The following is a 21554-nucleotide window of genomic DNA, read 5'->3' as shown; positions in this document are numbered from 1 at the left end:
TTACTTTCAGTTGGATTCGAAAAAAATGCACACACTTACAATAATACCGTCCATGGTGTCTCTTCAAGCCAAGTTGTTTCTTCTCCTGCTGTAAACAGTCCAGTAACGGCTCACAGTCCGCTAACCATGAGCTCAATATCCACAACCTCTTGCTCATCGTATATTGGGAATACTGCTTCAGGCAGCTCAGCTGGCACCACGTGTACCAGCTCTACTTCTCCTATATCCGGAATTGGAAGTAATTTTGAAGATTGTCGAAATGCCCTGAAGTATTGGAAATACTGCACCCGACTTTGCAAGTATATGCACGAAGAGTCATTACTTGATCGACAGGAGTTTCTTAACTGGATTCTAGAACTCATAGAAAAATTTCGTTCACAGTTATCTTTCGATATATCTTTAAAAAAGTTAATACTCGTATTTGCACTACAATACATTCCGGATTTTGTCCAATCAGAGCGTTTAAGCAGAAAATTAGCAATATTAGTATCAAAAAATGTAACGGCGTTATTGGAATTAAATGTTGAAACTCCTACAATGAGCAAGACAATTGAGTCCACCGGAGCGAATATGGAAGTTGATGCAGTAGAGGAAAACAAATTTTTGACGAATGCTGCACATGCATCTTTGAATGACTGCGTTAATTGCCCCCACCACCGCGATATTTTATTATATTTAAGCACGATTCTTCAAACAATAACCTTGGAATGTCCTACAGCATTGGTATGGAATGGAGTTAATGAAAGTCGAGCAGCATCTACAATATGGGGCAGCTCACTTGACCATATTCCTTTAGTTCCTTCCGAATTACCAATGCCATTTAAGTGTGAAAAATCTAATATCAACATAAGAAAACAGCTCCAAATGGCGGAGACAGAAATATCTCTACGCTCTAAACATGCCCAAAGGCGTTGGTTTGCTGAAAAATGGCGTAGTTCTAAAGTAAATTCATTTACCCATCTGCTGAATATCCTCGATCATATGGATACGCATTGTTTTGATCGTAGGGATAAAGACAATAACATAAATTCGCTGTACTCAAAAATTTTTCCACATAACGATGCAAGCAATAATTCTGAGGAAAAAATCAAAAGTATACCTTACAATCCTGCAAAAGACGCTTCAACTGTAAAAATACTTTGTGAATGGGCTGTATCCAACCAGAGGTACTTTATTTTATTATTAACCAAGCGAAAGGAAACTTATATATTTTATGTATATTAGGTGGGGGGAGCATCGAGCCATAGCTGTTGCTATTTTATTGGATAAGCGACAAATTGAAGTTACTTCAAACATGGAAAATGATTATATCCATAATTCCAATTCTCTAGATGAAAAAGATTCAGTCAACTCAGGAGTAGGTTTAATTGGCGGCGTTCCAGTATTTCAATCGGTGTTGATGGATTTTTTGGACCGAGATGCTCCAGTTTTAGACGAAAATGGTTCAATCCAAAATCGTACACAATTTATAAATCTTGTGCATCTTTTCAGCACATTAATACGTTTCGACGTATTTTCGCATAATGCTTATATGCACACTTTGATTTCTAGGGGCGACCTTTTAAGAGAGTATCCCATTACTGAATTAGACAATGTGACCAAAAATGAGGCATCCCCAGTATGCGGGGCGGAGTCAGTTGATAACAAAGCATCGCCTTCTCACAATTTCGACGATGAGTTTACCACCGCCTTAGATTTTAAACACAGTGAATTCGATGACTCAAATGTTGATGATGATTTAGGAAAGTTACTACAAAATATCAAAGAAAAGGGCCAACAAAGTGCCCTGGAAACACCTGACAGTCCGAAATTACCCGACAATTCACAAATTGATTTGAACGAAACTCTTATTTCACGCCATTATATATATACCAAACATTTCCCTATACCTCAAGATGAAACTTGTGTATCTTATAGTAACGAGTGTAACCAACGGTATATTTTGCTGTTTGGTGTTGGCAAGGAAAGAGATGAAAAGAAACATGCTGTAAAAAAAATGTCAAAGGAAATCAGTAAACTTTTTTCTAAAAAGTTCAGCATTGACGTTGCAGAAGGGGGAAAAGTAAAAAAACATTCTCGAAATGAGTTTAATTTTGAGGCCACTACAAGTAAATGCAAGAGCATGGCTTATTTTGAACAGCATGTGGTTACATCTCAGTGTGCGGTTATTGTTTTAGAACAACTTAATGGTTTTGCTGCTGGAAATAACAACTACTTGCCGGTTCAGGAACATGTTGCTTTTCTGTTTGATCTAATGGAAATGGCTCTGAACATATATAGCTTGTTGGAATTTTGCGACCATATATTAAAAGAACTACCTGAAATTGAAAATCAATTACAATGTAAGAAATCCAATTTGGTTCGATTGTACACAACTTCCTTAGCTCTTTATATTGTTGGAATACTGCGTAGATACCATTCATGCCTCCTGCTAAGCACGGAAGAAACTGTAACAGTGTTTGAAGGTTTATGCAAAACCATAAAACATGTGAATAATCCTAAAGAATGCAGTTCTGCGGAACGGTGTATCCTCGCTTACCTGTCCGATATATATGAAATGTGCACTTTGCTTAAATCGAAGGATACTGAGCCAGAATTTTATTCGATAATTGCAGTTATGAAGACTTTTAAAGATATCTACAACTCTCCAGAACAATTAAGGTATTATTTTACGTCTTTTCCTTTTAAGTTACTATAATATTTTATATTTTTAGCGCGGTTCCGCAGGCATATAATACAAATTTTTTACAAGAGTTATTCATATCACCAAGACGGGGTGCAAAAATAGAATTCAATTGGATTCGCCAATTACAAGACTCAACATCCAACGTTTATAGCTTCGTTTCAAATGCTATTTTAGCCGTTTGTCAGGAAACTGATAATGATCGTTTAAATGAAATTGCCATTTTATGTGCTGAGTTAACAGCTGCATGCAATACTCTTTCAGAAGAATGGATAGCTGCACTCCAAAGCATTTGTAATGCTTCAAAGAATCTTCGATACCCTCATCTTTTCGAACAAGTTGATATATATGACAACAAAATTCATAATTCATTAGCAGTTTTCATTTGCATTTTGGTGGCGAGGCACTGCTTCTCCTTAGCTGATTTTGTGCTGAAGTTCGCTCTTCCTACTTTAGCGTATGCTTACCCAGTTGGCGGTGAATTTACCACTGATGCCGAGGCTGGAGCACGCCTTACCTGCCATTTAGTTTTAAAGTTATTTAAGACTATTGAAATACCACAGCCAAGAATGTACTCGGTCAGCACTTCGCCGAATCCAATAAACATGGTGGGTGCTGCATTCAGCATAAAGTTAAGTTGCGATCGTCACTTATTAGTCGGCGCACATAAAAATATTCCAATACAGGCTGTTTTAGCAGTAATTAAAGCGATACTAATTGTCGTTGATCTGAAAACGCCAACGGTACCTATTAGCACTGCTGTGGTATTAAATAGTGGAAAACGTAGCGGTGTTAATACACCAGTGCATCCAGGAAGTACACCAAAAACGAACGATCGTCCCGCAGATTTGAGTCAAATACTTGGTACAAGTGATTTATCAAATATCGGTACTGTCATTGATCAAGATATTAATCAACCGAATTCTGGGACTAGCAGCACCAAATCCTTAGAACAAATATCTTTGCTGGAATTTGCGAACCACGTCCTGAAACAAATTTGTTCACAAGAACACGTTTTAGAGCGCTGTTTGAAACATGCAGATAATTTATGTGAAATGATTATTGATGATATGCTTACAACAAAACAAGTCCAACGAGTGTTATACATGATATGCTATCCTGAAGCTGAATATAACATAATATCGGAAATGGATCAAAGATCGATGATTGTTCGGATCTTGGAAAACCTTGAACAGTGGACTCTTCGAATATCATGGTTAGATTTGGAACTAATGTATCGCCAATCAATGAACAATCCATCTGAACTGAACAATTGGTTAGATACAGTAGCTAAAGCAGCAATTGACGTTTTTCAGAGAGATAACGTATCAGTTGCACATGGACAAAAGGAAATGTGTCGCGAAAAGCAATCAACTTGGTTAATAGCTCCTCTAGTGTCCAAACTCACTCCAGCAGTTAAAGGTCGGGTCCTCCGCGTTGCTGGACGTGCACTTGAGAGCATGCATTTTTTTACAAAGCTTCCTAAAACAGAAAATAATTGTATGACCAATGGTGAAGAACGCGATAGAATTACTAGTATCGCAATAAACCAATCATATGGTGGATTAAACTCAACAAACTGGGTCAAAAAGTTGTCGTTAAACTATCAACCTTTCTTAGGATTTATTCTATCCTGTTTGAATGGTCAGGATGAATATAAAGAAAGTCTCTTGGTATCGCTATACTCACAGCTCTCACAATGCTTGCAGTCGTTCTCTGAGGTAAATTTTCATACATATATAAATACATTCATTTAGCTAGTAAGAGGTTGTCCAATGAGTTACGTTATCGTTTTATTTACGTTGCGCGCCAAGAAAATTACTTTCATCTCCTTGCAAGTTATTCACTTTCGACTTTCGAAAAAATATTGGTAAACTTCAGAGATTTTGACACAGTTGAAAGTGGTTTTTTGAATGGTTCTTATGTCTAGAAAACCAGCTAGCACTTTACCGATCATAATAACCTGAACTGAACTACGAATGTAACTAACAGCGTTTTATTTTCTCGATAAAAAAATTTCATTAATTCTTTATAAGGGCAAAATTACAACTCACGTAGTTGCCATCAAAGAAAAAAAATTATGCAGTTTTACCTTAAAAATAATAGATTGACGCCTACACGTATCGCACATCTAGGTCTTAAGAGAGCTAACTCAAAATTCAGATCTGGAAATGTAACTGCTTGTGGATCTTACAGATTCAACGCGATTAATCTAAAAACTGGTGTAACAGTAGTTTTTTAGTAAGTGTACATAACCATGAATAACCAATTTTTGAATCAATTGGAGATAATTCATATGAATTGATTTATGCAAAAAAATCGTCCTAAATTTTTTTTTGAATTCATCGCTTTTTAGATCTAGGTGTGCGATAAGTTAGTGTTTGGCCGAGCTTCTCCTCCAATTTGTGGCGTGCGCCTTGATGTTATCACACACAGGGGAGGGACCTACATTTTTACGCGGACTCCAAACGGCGGTTGTATTTTTATGAGAAGCTGTTTTTCATAGCAGAAATACACTCGAAAGTTTGCCATTGCTAGCCAGGGGGCGATCGCTGTTAAGAAAAAACCTTAAACCAAGGCTCTGCGGAGTTGCAGCGCGGCTGCATTTTTAGACATAGATATATATTTACCGTGACCAGATTTCTGTGGCCGAAAATCTGGGCATTTCTGAAGCATCGAATCAGAACATACAGTTTTTATTTTAGAATAAAAAGGCTTAATACAATTTTATTTAAGTGTCATTCCATTGAAAAGACGAAAACCACATAAATTTAAATATATCTCTATTTCAGTAGTAACCTCTTTTTAAATTACATTTCATTAACCTGTAGGAAAATATTAAAAACCAAAAGAAGTTGTAATTTTTGTCTATGGAAATTTTTATTTCATGCAAAATTACTTTACAGCAATCATAAGGAGATGCCCAACCAGTCACAACTTTAAATATTTTTTAATATTTTTATGAAGATTATATAAACCTCATTTTTGTTGAAAACGAAAGCGTATAATTCATATTTTACAACGCAAATACATCGTTCGTGAAAATTAGTGTTTTGGCTAAAACTCATCTTTGAGTGCACCAAGGTAAAATAGAGTTCTTTTTCGTGTCCCACTAGTCACATTCATTGAAATGATAGTTACATAAATCTAAGAAATCGTTTGATATTTGGGTTAAAGCAATTTTATACATTAGTTATCGTTCTATATTAAAAAATATCTCTCGCTGTTGTATAAGTTCCGACGACATAGTTAAAATTCACAATTGATCACATCCTGGAGTAAAATGCCCTACTAGTCACAATGGTATGGCCCTTAAAACAAAACATAGAGAAAAAAATTGAAAAATGTTTATTATTTTTTTAGGAAAATATAAATTACTATCTCAAAAAGGTATTCAAATCAAAATTTAAAATTTGTAGACCATTTAAAAAAAATCGACGAATTTTAATAAATGTTCATGACAATTTAAAACATTTTAATCAGATTTTCTAGAATAGTTTTAAGTATGCAGTTTAGTAGCCCATTAATTTTTAGTACAAGAAGCTTTGACTTGCAGTAGATTTTTGGCAATTTTTTGTTCGCACATTTTCTTCCATACACAGTATAGAGGTATACGCCGCCGAGCCAAGCCGCCGTTTTTTGTCATTACTCACGCGCCGCCACCGAGCTACGAAAATATCGGCGCGGCGGCGGCGGCGTTCGGCGCCTAAGGAATTTTGTACAAAATTTTCATGAAATGCATCGCTTGAAGGAACTACTACTACAGAATATATAACACTTTTTTTCAATACCACAACAATATTCCTTTTTTACATATTACTACAACAACAAGAAAGTTGTCACACACCAAAAGACTTTAACGATAATATCTCAGCAAGCAGTTTTAACAGAAGTGCCCAAATTGATGTTCTTGTGTATTTTTTAATAAAGAGTTGAATATTTTTCAAACAGATTTTAAATAAGTAAGTTATTTTATTCCGGGGTCCCACAGACGTATACAAGTTCTAGGTGGCTGTGTGAAAACTATGTTAGCATTCACAAGTGGTGGGCAAACCCCAGAAAGGTTTTGCTCCATCGGATCGAAATTTTTCTACACAGGGTTAAAGTCCCCCCTTCTTGATGGAAATTAGTAGTATTTTTCATTACTTTCGGTTATCCTTAAGAAAATTTGGCACTTAATATTTTAGTGGAAATTTTAACCATTTATAAGTCATTTTTTAAACAGTGGGTCAAAAGGCCTGTTCTGCTGGGAGTTGATGGGTAAAACTGTTGGAAAATAGTAGACCACCCTAGTTTTCAATCTATAACCCGCAAAAAATCGTAAGAACCCCATAATTTAACATAACGGTAGATAAGGTTATTTCTGAAATTTATTAATAGCGAAATAAATTACTGCAATAACTTCACTTATTATTTTTTTTATTTCTTTAAATTTAAATAGTACATACGGATTTATAGAGAACATAGAGAACCATGTATGTATTTATATTTCTTTATTTATTTATTAATTTCAGTCTACAGAACTAGTTTCTTACAGACTAGTTGAATATTGTAAACAAATTACTCTTAAATCTATCAATACTTAAGTTAAAATCGATAACACTAGAATATGTATTGCACAATTCAATGCATCTAACAATCGGTTCATTTTGCATAATTCGTGGTATGCAGAGCACCAACCAATAGCCTTTTGTTTCTTAAATTATGCGGGGGATTATATAATATGAGCAAATTGGTTAAATAAGCGCAATTTATGTGCCCATTGATTATTTTATAAATAAATATAATGAGACCCAGCAATTTCCGTCTGCCAATATAGGGAGGAACATAACCTTGCCAGGGCAACTTGCAAATAGCGAATTTGGTGAAAATCTTTTGAACTCTCTATTTTGACTCCATATTATAGAACAGTATTCCGGACGGCTTCTTACTAAAGGATTTTAAAGTTGATGTATTATGGAACGAATTTCCGTCATCCCTTGTCAAATTTGGTTTGGAGACAAACCGATTTCGGCGTTGTGCCATCTTCAGTGTCATTTTTCGTTCTGCATAATTTTTGTTGGTTGCTCGTATTTATACTCCTTGTTAACTACCTCTTTCTTTTGTTAGGTACGTCTTTTTAGTTTTGCAGTGTTTGCGGTACTCAATAGGTAGATGAATTGTTTTGGCTCGTTTTTGACGGCAGGTAGAAGTCCGTGATTTTTACCCCCTTTGTTTTTGCAGTCGGTGTATTCCCTTCCATATCTGTCCTTAATATTTTCTTGTTGTCATTCTTCTTCTTGTACAGTAGTTTTAGAGGTTCAAACAGTACGTCCGATGCAGTATTTATTTGCTCATTTATTATTTGTCCTTTGAAGGTCTTCTGTTTATATATTTCCATATTTTCTAATATATTCAATCTTTGTCCTTTATGTTGTACACGGAGAAGTTCTGTTGTTTGTCCAATCTTCATTGGTGTGCATTTATTTTTGATCATGTGATTCGCGAAGTTCGATTCTATTTCAGCCTCTGGTTTTCGTTTTTTCTTATTATAATCCCTTATGTGTTCTCGATACCTTGTTCTTATATTTCGCCCTGTTTGTCCTATGTAACTGTGTCGGCACTCACAGGTTAACTTGTAAACACCCTGTTTATCTAGCGGGTCTTCCTCGCTTATTTTCTCTTTCAATATATTTCCCACTGTGTTCCTTGTTTTAAATGATGTCTGAATGTCGTACTTATGAAAGAATTTGGCAAGTTTGTAAGATGTCTTTCCTGTGTAAGTTAGAGCTGCCCAAGTTTTTTTATTGTTTTCCTCTTTGCTAGTCTTTTTCGATTTTGTGTCCTTTCTTAACTTCTCCACCAGGCCTCTCCTATATCCGTTATTTTCCGCAATGGCATATATTGTATCCAGTTCCTTCTTGTAGCATTGTTCTGTTAGATGGGTCCTTTCAAGCCTCGTTATTAGTTGTTTAAATGCTGCATTTTTGTGTTGCTGTGGGTGGTTTGAGCTATTGTGTATAATTGTGTCTGTGGCTGTTGGTTTTCTGTATATTTCGAACTCTATCTTGTTCGTGGTATCGTTTATTTTAATTGTTAAATCCAGATAGTTAATCTTTCTTTCCTCTTCCGTTTCCATGGTGAATCTTATATTCTGGTGTTGTTTGTTGAGATAGTCTAGTATCTGTTTCTCTTTGTTTCCCTCTATTAGACATATTACATCATCGACATATCTCGCGTAGAATTTTACTCCTAGGTTGGTCGATAGGTTTTTCATGTATTTCTCCTCCAGTGTTTGCATGAATACTTCCATGAGTATTGCTGACGTCGGATTGCCCATTCCTAACCCGTTAATCTGTTTATATATCTTATTGTTGAACCGGAAGTAGTTTTGTTTTAATGTGACCTTCAACGCGTTTATTATTTCCGTGACAGCTTCTCTTTTCATTTTTCCCATCAGTATTTCTTGTACGGTCTTTATGGTTTCTATTGTTGGTATCGATGGGTAAAGGTCCTTGATGTCGAATGATACGAATTTAGTGTTTTCGTTGATCTTCAACGATTTCATCTTCTCGATTAGTTCCGTTGTATTTGTAATAGTATATTTATTGCGTAGATCCAGACTATCCTTCAGCAGCGTCTTTAGGTGCTTGGAGAGTCTGTATCCGGGAGCAGACTTGTAATTAATGATAGGTCTCATCGGGGTGCCTGGTTTGTGTGTCTTTGGCAAGGCAATCAACGGAGGGACACTCGGGTTCATAAGTGTTAGTCTATATGGTAGATTATCCTTTATTATGGTTGTGCTTTTCTTTATGGTATTCTTTATTGCTGCTTGGTATTCTTCAGTGGGATCTTTTCCCAATTTATTGCACCCTATTTCAGTTATTAGACTTTCAGTTTTCTCTATGTAATCTTTTTTATCAATTAATACGGTGGTATTGCCTTTGTCTGCTTTTGTGGTTATAACATTGTTTGCCCTTAGCTTTTCTTTGAGCCCTTTTATGGTTTGGTTTTCGTTCTTCTGCTTCCTAGTTTTCTTGGCATTTATGTCTTTTTCAATTATGTGCCGACATATGTGTCTGGCGTGATTTTAAAGTTACTGGATCTCTGAACTCTTGAGTATTGCGCCTAATAAAGGCTATTATTGAGAACGATTTAGATACAATATAGTCAACGTGTTTTGTAAACGCGAGTTTGGAGTCAAAAATAATGCCCAAATCTTTTATCTAATTTATAGTCAAAAGGTATATCACTACTAGACTGCCTCGAGAACGTAACTACACAACATCTACCTATATTTAGGTTTAAAAAGTTTAATGTACACCACTGCTAAAATTCATCTAGATCGAGCTAACGACGATTACGATCTGAGAGATCACGCACAACTGAAAAAAGTTTAACAGCACCTGCAGACATCAGACAGTTTGCAAAATTAAAACAGTTAGGCAAGTCGTTTATAAATAGAATAAACAAGAGTGGTCCACAATGCGTGACCTGTGGTATGCCCGACCATGCATTAACTGTCACTTGAGATGTTGGCCCAATTTTCACAAGTACCTTTCTTTGCGTTAGATCCTCTTCTGTTCGCCCATCCATCAGCGCCAGGCACTCAAAATTTTAATTCAAGTAGGAAGTAACATTATTTAAATTTAAAACTAATTTAATAATGAAATAAGTGGAATTATAATGTGAATTGACAAGGCAAATGCCTAACGCTGACGAGATGACATGATCAACAACGTGAATAGACGTGCATTTGTTTGCTCTGCAATAACTTTTTATAAATCGAGATATTTCAAACTTATATTCATGTATAAACTCGGCTGATGGTTTTACGAGATAGTGACTCTATACCAGTAATGAAATATTTTTAAACAAGTGAAAAATATTGAATTCAAGAGTTGAACTCTAAATAATAATTTTTCTAATTCCACTTTCTTTTGCACAAAATAAACAAAACGGTAAACCAAAGCGCGGTGGCTGAGTGAATGAATAATGGAAGAGTGTCACAAGTGCCGAAAAGGCATAAGAGATAAAACTGGATTGCACTGTGCGGGTGTGTGTGGTAGAGTCTATCACAAAACCCAAGCGTGTGCATCTATAGATGACTACTGTTTGCAAGGTTTAGTAAATTGCCCCTACTTGAGATTCATGTGTGATGACTGTGTTACATACATATCGAATGTTGATTATGCGCTCAAACAAATGATATCAATAGCGGAAAGTAACAAAATAAATATATGCGAACAGAAAACGGAATTCGAAAGCCTAATAAACAATCATAATAGGGAAATCAAGGAATTAGTAGCTAAAAATGAGAAAGAAATTAAGAGGGTAATGGAGACTTTAAAAAAAGCAAATAAGGAGAAAGATGATTTAATTGAGAGGCTGGAAAACTTGTGCATTTTTAATAAAGATTACTTAGAGAAATTAGCTGAAGGTTTGTCTAAGCAAAGAGAGGAGATAATTAAAGAGGTGAAATAAGTTGGTGAACAAAACACAAACAATGGTACCAGCATTATATCGTATGCTAATGCTTTAAAAAGTGTCCCGCCTCTTATTGTTAAGCCAAAATCAAAACAAAGTGTTGGCGTAACAAAAAAAGACCTAAACAAGATAGATGCCACTGACATGAAAATTAATAAGGTGATAGATAAATCCAACGGGTCAGTTGTTATTAGGGCAGACGACAATTCAGAAAAGGAAAAAATTAAAACAACCCTACAAAATAGATTAGATTCTCAAGTTTACGAAATCAGAAAATCTAAAGTTATTAACCCAAAAATTAGAATCACCAATATGAGCGAAGAATACAACGATGTCGAAATAATTGCTAAAATAAAATCACAAAACGAATTTCTGAAAAATGCTTTTATAAAATGTGTGAAAGTTTTTAAACAAAGAAGAAATAATAGCTCGGTGTGCACCTTTAGCGCAATCATCGAAATTGAACATGAGAAATACTTGGAAGTGCTAAAACGGGAGAAGATTAACATCGGGTGGGATCAGTGTGGCGTATATGATGGGTTAAATGTTAAAAGATGTTTCAAATACTCAGGGTACAATCACAACGCAAATACATGCACTAAGAAGTTAAGATGTGGTCTATGTTTGGGTGAACATAAATCTGATGAGTGTAGTACACAGGTAACAAATCCTGTCTGTTGAAATTGTGCGGATGCAAATAAAGATCTTGGTTTTAAGCTCGCTACAGGTCATATCATTTTCAGCAAGGAATGCCCTGTCTACCAAAGAAAACTGAAAATACAAAAACAGCGGGTGGGTTACTAGCAGGGTTCGGAAATTCTCATTTATGATTATTCGTTTTCATTCTTTTACGAGATTTATCGCGATCGATAATATTCCAAGTCTATTTTTGCATTCTTTTATCGCGAGTGAAAAATGCAAACAAATTTATCATCTCTCACATTCGGAATGCGATCGACAAAAAAATTTTCGCTGCTTTTCATTCGCGATCGAAAAAAGCAAAGAAATTTCCTCTCACTCGAATATGAGAAGTCCGAGCATTGCCGATGTCGGCCTCTCATAAATAAGAAAAACGATGCAAATAATCCATTCGCGATCACTCACAACAGCATATCGCGATAAACTTTTCGCGAAAAATTTTCAACGACGTTGTATGGGAGATATTTTTCGCGTTTGTTTTGGGTATGCATTTTGTTATGCATACAGCGTACATACATATGTACATATGTATATGTAAGTAATGCAAGCAAATGCTTTTCGGTTGGAAGGAATGTGGGAATATGCACAAATATATGAATTATGGTGGAAACATATATGTATGTATCTACATATACATAAATTACGTACATGCATACGTGTAGTTAAAGTATATTCCAAGCGTACACTTTTCAGTATAATGGTGTATCTGCATGTTATTTTATTATAATGATTGCGTTTATTTTTAACCGACTTCCAAAAAAGGAGGAGGTTATCAGTTCGTCGGAATCTTGTTTTTTTTTTTTATGTATGTTACCGCATAACTTTGGACCACGTCAACCGATTTCGATAATTCTTTTTGCATCGGAAAGGTAGTGTCTCAGAGGTGGTCCCATACTAATCTGGTTTAGATCCGATCATTGGATCATGAAATATATATATATATATATATATTTTTTCATATGAGAATTGAAGTCGGTTATGTTGATGATAAATTTGTTTGCATTTTTCCCTCGCGATAAAAGAATGCAAAAATAGACTTGGAATATTATGGATCGCGAACGTGAGAGAATGTGAGTGAGAATGTCCGAACCCTGGTTACTAGCAACCAAATCTAGCAAGTGTTATAAGTGAAAAATCAGAAGATTTAAAGGTAATATATTTAAACGTTAATAGCTTAATACACAATAAACTTGAAATCGACAGACTAGTGGAGTTATTTGACCCAGCTCTTGTGCTTTGTTCCGAAACTAGCATAACAGATCAAATTAGGGATGCTGAAATAGGTATAACATCGTTTACAGCAATTAGATGTGATTCACATAGTAGGCACACCGGAGGTGTAGTTATGTACATTAAAAACTCGCTGGAATTTAGGGTAAAATATAATAAATCCATGAATACAAATATATGGTGTATTATTGTGCAATTAAAAAATCTTGAGGTTAAATGGCAAATTGGAGTTATATACCACTCCCCAAGTACTAGTGATAGTGAGTTTATCAACTATCTTCTTTCAATTGTAATGGACATATGTGATACAACGTCTAACAACGTAATTGTTGGAGATTTCAATATCAATATGAACAAAGTATCGACACACAGTGTGAAATTGAATGAGTTGTTTAATTCCATTTCCATGCACCAACTTGTAGATTTCAATCCCGAATTGCAGAGGCATCTGAGACAAAGATTGATCTCCTATATTCAAATGTGAAAAATATTGCATGTAAGAGGCTTTATCGACACAAAATATCTGATCATGAAACAATAATGTTTAATATTGATATAGGAAATCAAATCCCTCTCAGAGTGGTATCAGAAATAGTTTCTTGGGAACGGTATAGTTGTGATAGCTTAATTGATCTACTCAGATGTTACGATTTTTCCATTATTGATCAACTGGATTTAGAGGAAATGGTAGCATTCCTAAATCTATGCTTGCTTAAGAGTCTGCAACAATTAACGTTTGTGAAACAAATATACATTAAAATAAAGAATAAGTGGTATGACTACGAACTGACAACTAAATAAAAGAAAATCAGAGGCATACAATTTAGCAAAAGCATCACACCAATGGTCAGACTACTACAGCATTAAAAAAGAATACAAAAAAATGATAAAACTGAAAAAAATTAAATTTATGGAGAATAAAATTATAACTAACCAGTCCGATAGCAAGTTAATGTGGAAATATTTAAAACAGACGGTTTGCTATGATGGTATAAAAGATATTACATTATTACATCATGGTGGTCAATATATTGAAGATAAAAATCAAATAGCAGAGGTCTTAAATACCTACTTTGTTGAAAGCATAATATTGAAAATATAGAATAGAGTGATAACTTCTATTATAACAGCGATAGCACATTTAAATTTAACGAAATAACTACTGATGACATAGTGCGAATTGTCAAGAAATTTGAATATAAAATTGGTGGGAAAAAAATATTATCTGAAGGAGTAATAAAAGACTCTTTAATATACTTGGGGTATTTTTATTCAATTATGATCAACAAAAGTATAACAGATGGTATCGTACCTGATGAATGGAAAGTTTCCGCAGTGGTTCCATTCAAAAAAATTAAAAACACAGTTAAAGCTGAAGAACTTCGACCGATCAATACTCTACCAAATCTGGAGAAAATATTAGAAACAGTGGTAAAAAACCAGCTCATGGAGTATATTGAAGATAAAAATATATTAATTAAAGAGCAGTCAGGGTTTCGAGCTAAATATTCGTGTGAAACGACACTTAACTGGGTTATTTCTCAATGGAAAGAAGACATGAGAAGTAAAAAAGTAATACTGGCAGTTTTTATTGACTTGAAAAGAGCTTTTGAAACCATTGATCGAAAACTAATGATTTTTAAGTTGAAACAAATTGGTATTAAAGAGGTAGAACTGAAGTGGTTTGAGAGCTTCTTAACTAATAGAAAGCAACACACAGTTATAGGAGAAGTATTGTCTAAGGATATACCAGTAGATATTGGACTTCCACAGGGTTCAGTACTAGCACCAATTCTTTTCAATATCTACATCAACGATATTTTATCATCAATCAGGTATTGTAAGATAAGACTGTTTGCTGATGATGCACTGTTGACTATAAATGAAGACGATTTGGACACAGCAACTCATAAAATGCAAAATGACTTAGACTCACTATATGTCTGGTTATGCAAAAATAAGCTAATGTTAAACGTAAAAAAGACCAATTATATGATAATTTCTTCACCAAATAAAACTAGATTAGGGCGACACGATTTACATGTTAGGGATGAAAAAATTACAGAGGTTGCTACAATTAAATATCTTGGTGTTTTAATTGATAATAAATTAAAATTCCGTGATAACATTGAGTATACCGTCAACAAAGCGTCGAAAAAGATTGGATTTATGAAAAGCACATGTAAACATCTAAGTAGAAGATATAAAATTATGGTTTACAGATCAATTATTGAGCCACATTTTATATACTGCCCCACTATCCTGTTTATAACACCTGAGACGTATATAGAGAGACTACAAAAAATGCAAAATAGAGCTATGAGGCACAACGCCCGATACGATACCAGCATTTCATCAATGCTGAACAATTTAAACTGGTTAAATGTGAAACAACTAATCTTTTTCCATACAATGAAGTTTATTTATAATATAAAGAATGGAACCCTTCCGAAATACTTGAGTGATAACTTTAGGTATAGCAGTCCCACTCACACCTATGAAACCAGAGTCAGGGATAACTTTAAACTTCCATTTTGCCAGACGGAAAATCAAAAGAGAGATTCGTACTATAAAGGTTTAAAAATTATGAAAAGAACATGGATCGGAAACTCGGCCTTTCCGACCATGGTAAACGCCTTTATTGACGCATAGCGGAAACTAGGCCTTTCCGCCTGCTGAACATAAAGATAGACTGGAGACTAGGCCTCGCCAGCTATCCAACCCGAGGCTATAATGTACGTATAATTAATTAATTAATTGTACAATAAATTAATATGTATAAATGTATAAAGTATGTATTTGAAAATAAGTAAAAATTAGTAAAGAAAATAAGAAAAATGTTAATGTATAGTATTACTAGAAGAGCAATCAATTAAATTAAATAAGTTAATAATGAAATTGACAAGATTTTTTATAGGTCTTAAAGACTGTCAATAAATAAATAATAAATAAGATTAGTAGCCTCATGGCTCTTATGGGCAGTAATAGTAGTAGATTATTTTTGAAGTTGACCACGCCGCCGCCGCAAAGCCTGTAGGCATAAACCTCTAACACAGTATGTTCAACAATTTTTTGTATGGAGAAAATGAGCAACACCTTCCACACAATTTACCAAATATCAACGGTAAGTCCTAGCCACTTAAAATTTGCACTTTGAGTTGAATAGGTTACAAAACTGCATATTCAGAATGTTTCTCTAAGCAATCTAATTCAAAAGCTTAAAATTTAGATGCAATTTTGTCGAATTTTGCTAATTTTTTACAACTTTTGAAATTTTGACCTACATTGTCTTTCTTGGATATCGAGCTACACTTTCATAAAAAAATAATAAACTTTAAATAATCGAAACAGGAATAGCCAAAGAACGCTAAAATGTCTCTTCTCTATTTATGTTTTCGCCACTCTATCTACAGCTTATGTTTTTAACCGACTTCTAAAAAAGGAGAAGGTTATCAATTCGTCTAAATATTTTTTTATGTACTTTGCACCACGTTAACCGATTTTTATAATTCTATTTTAAAGGAAAGTTGTTACCCCAGAGGTGGTCCCATACTAATTTGGCTTAGATTGGATCATTGTATCATGAAGTAACTACAGATAACCTTAAATTTTTATATGAGAATTGAAGTCGGCTTTGTTTTTTTCTTAAAAGTTGTTCATATTCACGATATTTTTTAAAGTATTTGCTTTATTTTCTAAAATTTCTTTAATTATATTATTATATTATTAATAAGGATGGTGGCTATGTTTATGGCTCACATAACGAAAGGAAGGGGGCTATGTTTATGGTTCGCTTATATTCTATGTCCTTTGTGATAACGAAAGACTGCCTCGTTTGTACGAAAAATTATTTTCGGGCCAGAGCACAGCGAGGCTCTTATTAAATTAATAAAGAAAACACTGAAATTCTTAACTTAATCGGTACAAATATGAAAAGGCGGGACGCTTTTACGTCCTGACCATTAAAAAATATTCCGCTGGACGATTTTCTCAAAATCGGTACTGTCCCCCCAAAATCGGTACGAATGTTCACCGTATATATATTACAAAACATTAAAAATGCTATAGTGGATTTTCATTTTGAGCTGAACCGCAACATTTCTTGGTTTTCGGTTCAGTTTTGGCATTTCAAAATAAAAACGTTTCGGTTCGAAGCCCGAAAAAAACGACGGTTCAGTTCAAAAACCGGTTTGCAGCCCTGCCTTTAAAGGAAGAGCAAGTGTTGAGAAAAGAACGCGAAACCTTGACAGCCCTGTCGCTATACAACATTTCAAAGAAAGCAATCTCAACACCAAGTTGGTATAAACGCACTTTTCAAAAATCTTTTTCGTTTTGAGTAGCAAAACATGCCTAAATTGTCTGAAGAAACACTACTCTTATAGGGCTGGTATAAAAACCAGGGCTGCAAACCGGGTTTGAACCGAACCGGTTTTTGTACCGAACTTTTTTCGGGCTTCGTACCGAACCACGAACCGAACCGTTTTTGTTTTGAAATGCCAAAACCGAACCGAAAACCACTCCGAAAAATGGTTCGGTTTCGTTCAAAAATTAAAATCCACTAAAGCATTTTTCAGGTTTTGTAATACACCAAGTATTAAAAAATGCAACCCGTATAGTAAAAATGCAAACAATTTTTTGTTTGATGGCAACTCCGTGAGTTGTAATTTCGTCCATATAAAGAATGCTTGATTTTTTTTTTTTTATATAGAAGAAAATGCTTAACAGTGCTTGTTAAATAAAAAATTTACAAAACTCGGATTTTTGCAGTTTGGATTAAAAAGTTTGATGCAATTTTGTTGAAATTTGTAGATTTTTTCTAATTTTCGTACAAAGTTTGAAATTTTGGATTTAAATGCTTGTTGTTATATAACGAGCTATACATTTATAAAAAATTAATTATACCCACAAAAGAAAAATAGTCAAATGCCGCACTAGTATTATTTTGATCATAAGTATACTTGTACATATGAAGTTAAGGCCAAGTTTAAGCCCCAGCCTACCGAAAATGAGGTTTTCAACATTAAGCCAAGATTTGAGTATGCTGTTTTAATCTACATACTCGACTAGGTTCACCACTTGTTCAAACCTTAAAAAGTTTATTAAAATTTTCCTAATTTCACTTTGATCGCGTTGATTTTAAATAATTTTTTTTCTCTTTCGTAGAAAATAATTGTGCAACATATATATGTACTTTGTATGGAAGAAAATCAAAAAAAGTCAACTTAAAACTTAAAAATTTTTTCCTAGAAATTCTTATCAAAAAGTTTGCAATTTAGATGAAACTGTGCAGAATATTCATAGTTTTTGCACAAAGGTTGAAAATTTGGTTTATAAGGTTTAAAAAAATAAGCATTAAATAAAGAAAAGAAAAATAGCCAATACTTGATAAAATGTCGTGTACCTATTTTTTCGACCACTCTACATGTGGATATTTAAATTTGATCTCAATAACAAAGCTTTTAATTTTAATATTGGCTGCATTTCTTTATTCATTCTGAACGTTTGGAATACACTTTTTTGTTTACTTATTCTTTAGAATGTTCCTGATGATATGTTAACGTAAATTTCGTATTCTGTTTGTTCCGGTTGTGATAAAAACATTACATGGTACAACTATTGAGATGTAGTATGACGTTTAAGCAATATAATTTTAAAACTCAAAACTCAAACTCACACACACATTCTCATTTTCAATCTCAAACAACAACAATTGTAAACAATTTAATTTTTTATTTTGAATTTTTAATGATTTTGAAATGCTTGCAAACGTCAGAAAAATCAAATTGAGAGAATAATTTTACCTCGTAATTTTTTATCGTGGCTGGGACAATCCGTATATTTCCGTTAGGACATTCGTGTATAAAAATAAAATACGGATTTCCGATTAGTTTTCATTCTTTTGGTTATCCGGATATCCGATTAAAATCAATTCATTTTATTTTATGTTTGTAGGCTAGGCTGATCTTTTCAGTTTGGTGCGAATAAAACTACTTTATTCCACTTTTCACCCGACGTTTCGCTAAAACTTTTTTTAGCATCCTCAGGGGTAGTGTTTATTTTATCTGTTACAGCAAATATACAAAAATACAAAAACACACACATTAAGTAACTTTGCAAACTTTTGGAATGCCCATGGGAAATCCAATTTCTCCAACAATCGCTCACATTATCATGGACAACCTACTGGACAACACCATCACTGAGCTGAAAGAAAAATTTAACATTGACATAAAATTTATAACAAAATACGTGGACGACATCTTCGCTATTATCAAACGTAATGACGCGAATATTATTCTAGATACTCTTAATACTCTTAATTTACTATGGAGATTGAAAAAGACTCAATAAATATTTACCATTTCTAGATGTTTGTATTTATCGAGAAAAGCAAAACCTCCTTCTAGACTGTTACTCAAAACCAGTCTCCTCTGGACGCCTGATAAATTACTTCTCATCTCAACCAAGAAAATATAAAATTAACACCGCAAAAAACTTAATCCACAAAGTACTGACGATAAGCCACACACAGTTCCATGACGCCAATATAGAGAAAATAACCAACATCCTAAAAAGCAATAATTATCCTGTCAAATTAATACACAGTTTCAGCGAAACGTCGGGTGAAAAGTGGAATAAAGTAGTTTTATTCGCACCAAAACTGAAAAGATCAGACTAGCCTACAAACATAAAATAAAATAAATTTGAACTGATCGGACAAAAAAGATAGATTAAAATCAATTCATTTTGTTCTTAAAATTGTTCTTAAAATTGCTGAATCTATCGAATTGCAAAATAAATAATATTTATTTTTAGTTTTTTTTACTATATTTGAACAATAAATAAATTTGCACGTCTGTCAAGTTAGCACAACACTTTTCGAAATTCGAAAAGATAACTACGGCATTAACTGTAGCTTTTTGGTTGTAATTTGTTGTGAAAGGAAAAAATTTGTAGCTGTAATTTTTTAGAAAATATGGTATGCAGTACTAACTTGACCCCATACACCTAGTCGATAGAATTGGGATATTGAAAATGTTACAACGGTATTAACTGTAGCTTTTTTGTTGTATATTTTTTTGTGGAAAAAAAATTGTATCTTTTGTTTTTTTAGGAAAATATGGTATGTGATACCATACACCTAGTCGCTAGAATTGACATATCCAATTTGTTACAACGACGTTAATTGTTGCATTTGACTTGCATATTTGTTGTGAAAAGAAAAATTTGTAGCTTTCGTTTTTCTGGACAAAAATCGAGTTGACCGTTTAGTATGTAGTGCTAACTTGACACCATGCACCATTGTCGATAGAATGGTTGTAAATTTGTAGTGGAAAAAAATTGTAGCTTTCCTATTTAGGAAAAAGTGAAAAAGTGGTATGTAGTGCTAACTTGACACCTTACACCTAGTCGATAGAATTGAGATATTGAAAATGTTACAGCGACAATAATTGCGGCTTTTTTGTTGCAAATTTGTTGTAAAAAAAATTGTATCTTGCGTTTTTTTGGAAAGAGCTACAATTAATTCCGTTTTAAGATTTTCGGTATCTCAATTTTATTGACTAGCAGGCCTATTCTGAGTTGGTAACAAAAGTTTTGTTACCGGTAAATAAAGTTCCTGGTATATTTTAAACCCTTTTCGCATTCTGAACACTGGTAGATTTTGTTACCATCTCATAAAAAGGTAACAAAATATTGCCCCGCGAAGTATGCAATACCAGAATTTATGCAAATCTTCATTGTTGAACTGCTGAATAGATTAAATTGCTACCAAGGGATTTAGAATTGCGGTTACGAGAAGTGGTGTTATTTTTTGCAGGCCTCTAGGTATATGGTGTCAAGTTGGCTCTACATACAAGACTTTGTTCGAAAAACGCTCAGCTCGATTTTTTCAGAAAAACGAAAGCTACGGTTTTTTTTCTTTTCACAACAAATTTGCAAGCCGAAAGCCACAAGTAATGCCGTTGTGCCATTTCCAATATCTCAATTCTATCGATAATGGGGTATGGTGTCAAGTTAGCACTACATACTAAATTTTGTTAGAAAAAGGGTCAGTTCGATTTTTTCCAGAAAAAACGAGGGCTAGACATTTTATCTTTTCACAAAAAATTTGCAAGTCAAAAGCTACGATGAATGGCATGGCATCTTATTGGATATCTCAATTCTATCGACTAGGTGTATAATGTCAATTACTACACTATAATGTCATAAATAAATAAATAAAGCAAAAACAACACAGCTACAATTAATGCCCTAAATAACTTTTCCAGTTTCGGAAAGTGTAGTGCTAACATGACGGGCGTTAAATATTCTACAAATACATTATAATTTGCAGCACTGGCGACAAAGGCCCTCAGCTGTCCTTTGCATTTTATAGTGGTATGTTTGGAGCGTAGATCATCATATTTCTGCATGGGTTGATTGCTGAGTAGTGATAGACGTACATTCCCCAACCGTCCCACATAAGGGTATTTGG

At 34.0% G+C, this 21554-nt stretch overlaps 1 protein-coding gene across 1 annotated transcript in view; it reads left to right on the top strand.

Annotated features, from left to right (window-relative positions):
• Positions 1-21554, top strand: part of LOC118749131 (mediator of RNA polymerase II transcription subunit 12) — a 192179-nt gene that overhangs the window by 740 nt on the left and 169885 nt on the right. The window contains exons 2-4 of the mRNA XM_036483899.1: positions 11-1166; positions 1225-2661; positions 2715-4404. Of these exons, the coding sequence (XP_036339792.1) occupies positions 11-1166; positions 1225-2661; positions 2715-4404 (4283 nt within the window). The remainder of the gene's footprint in view (positions 1-10; positions 1167-1224; positions 2662-2714; positions 4405-21554) is intronic.

This window comes from Rhagoletis pomonella, unplaced genomic scaffold (assembly GCF_013731165.1).
Source record: "Rhagoletis pomonella isolate Grant_MI unplaced genomic scaffold, Rhpom_1.0 Rhpom_scaffold_00014, whole genome shotgun sequence".
Taxonomy (NCBI): domain Eukaryota; kingdom Metazoa; phylum Arthropoda; class Insecta; order Diptera; family Tephritidae; genus Rhagoletis; species Rhagoletis pomonella.
The sequence above is the reverse complement of the archived record's forward strand: the minus strand, read 5'-3'. Positions and strand labels throughout refer to the sequence as shown.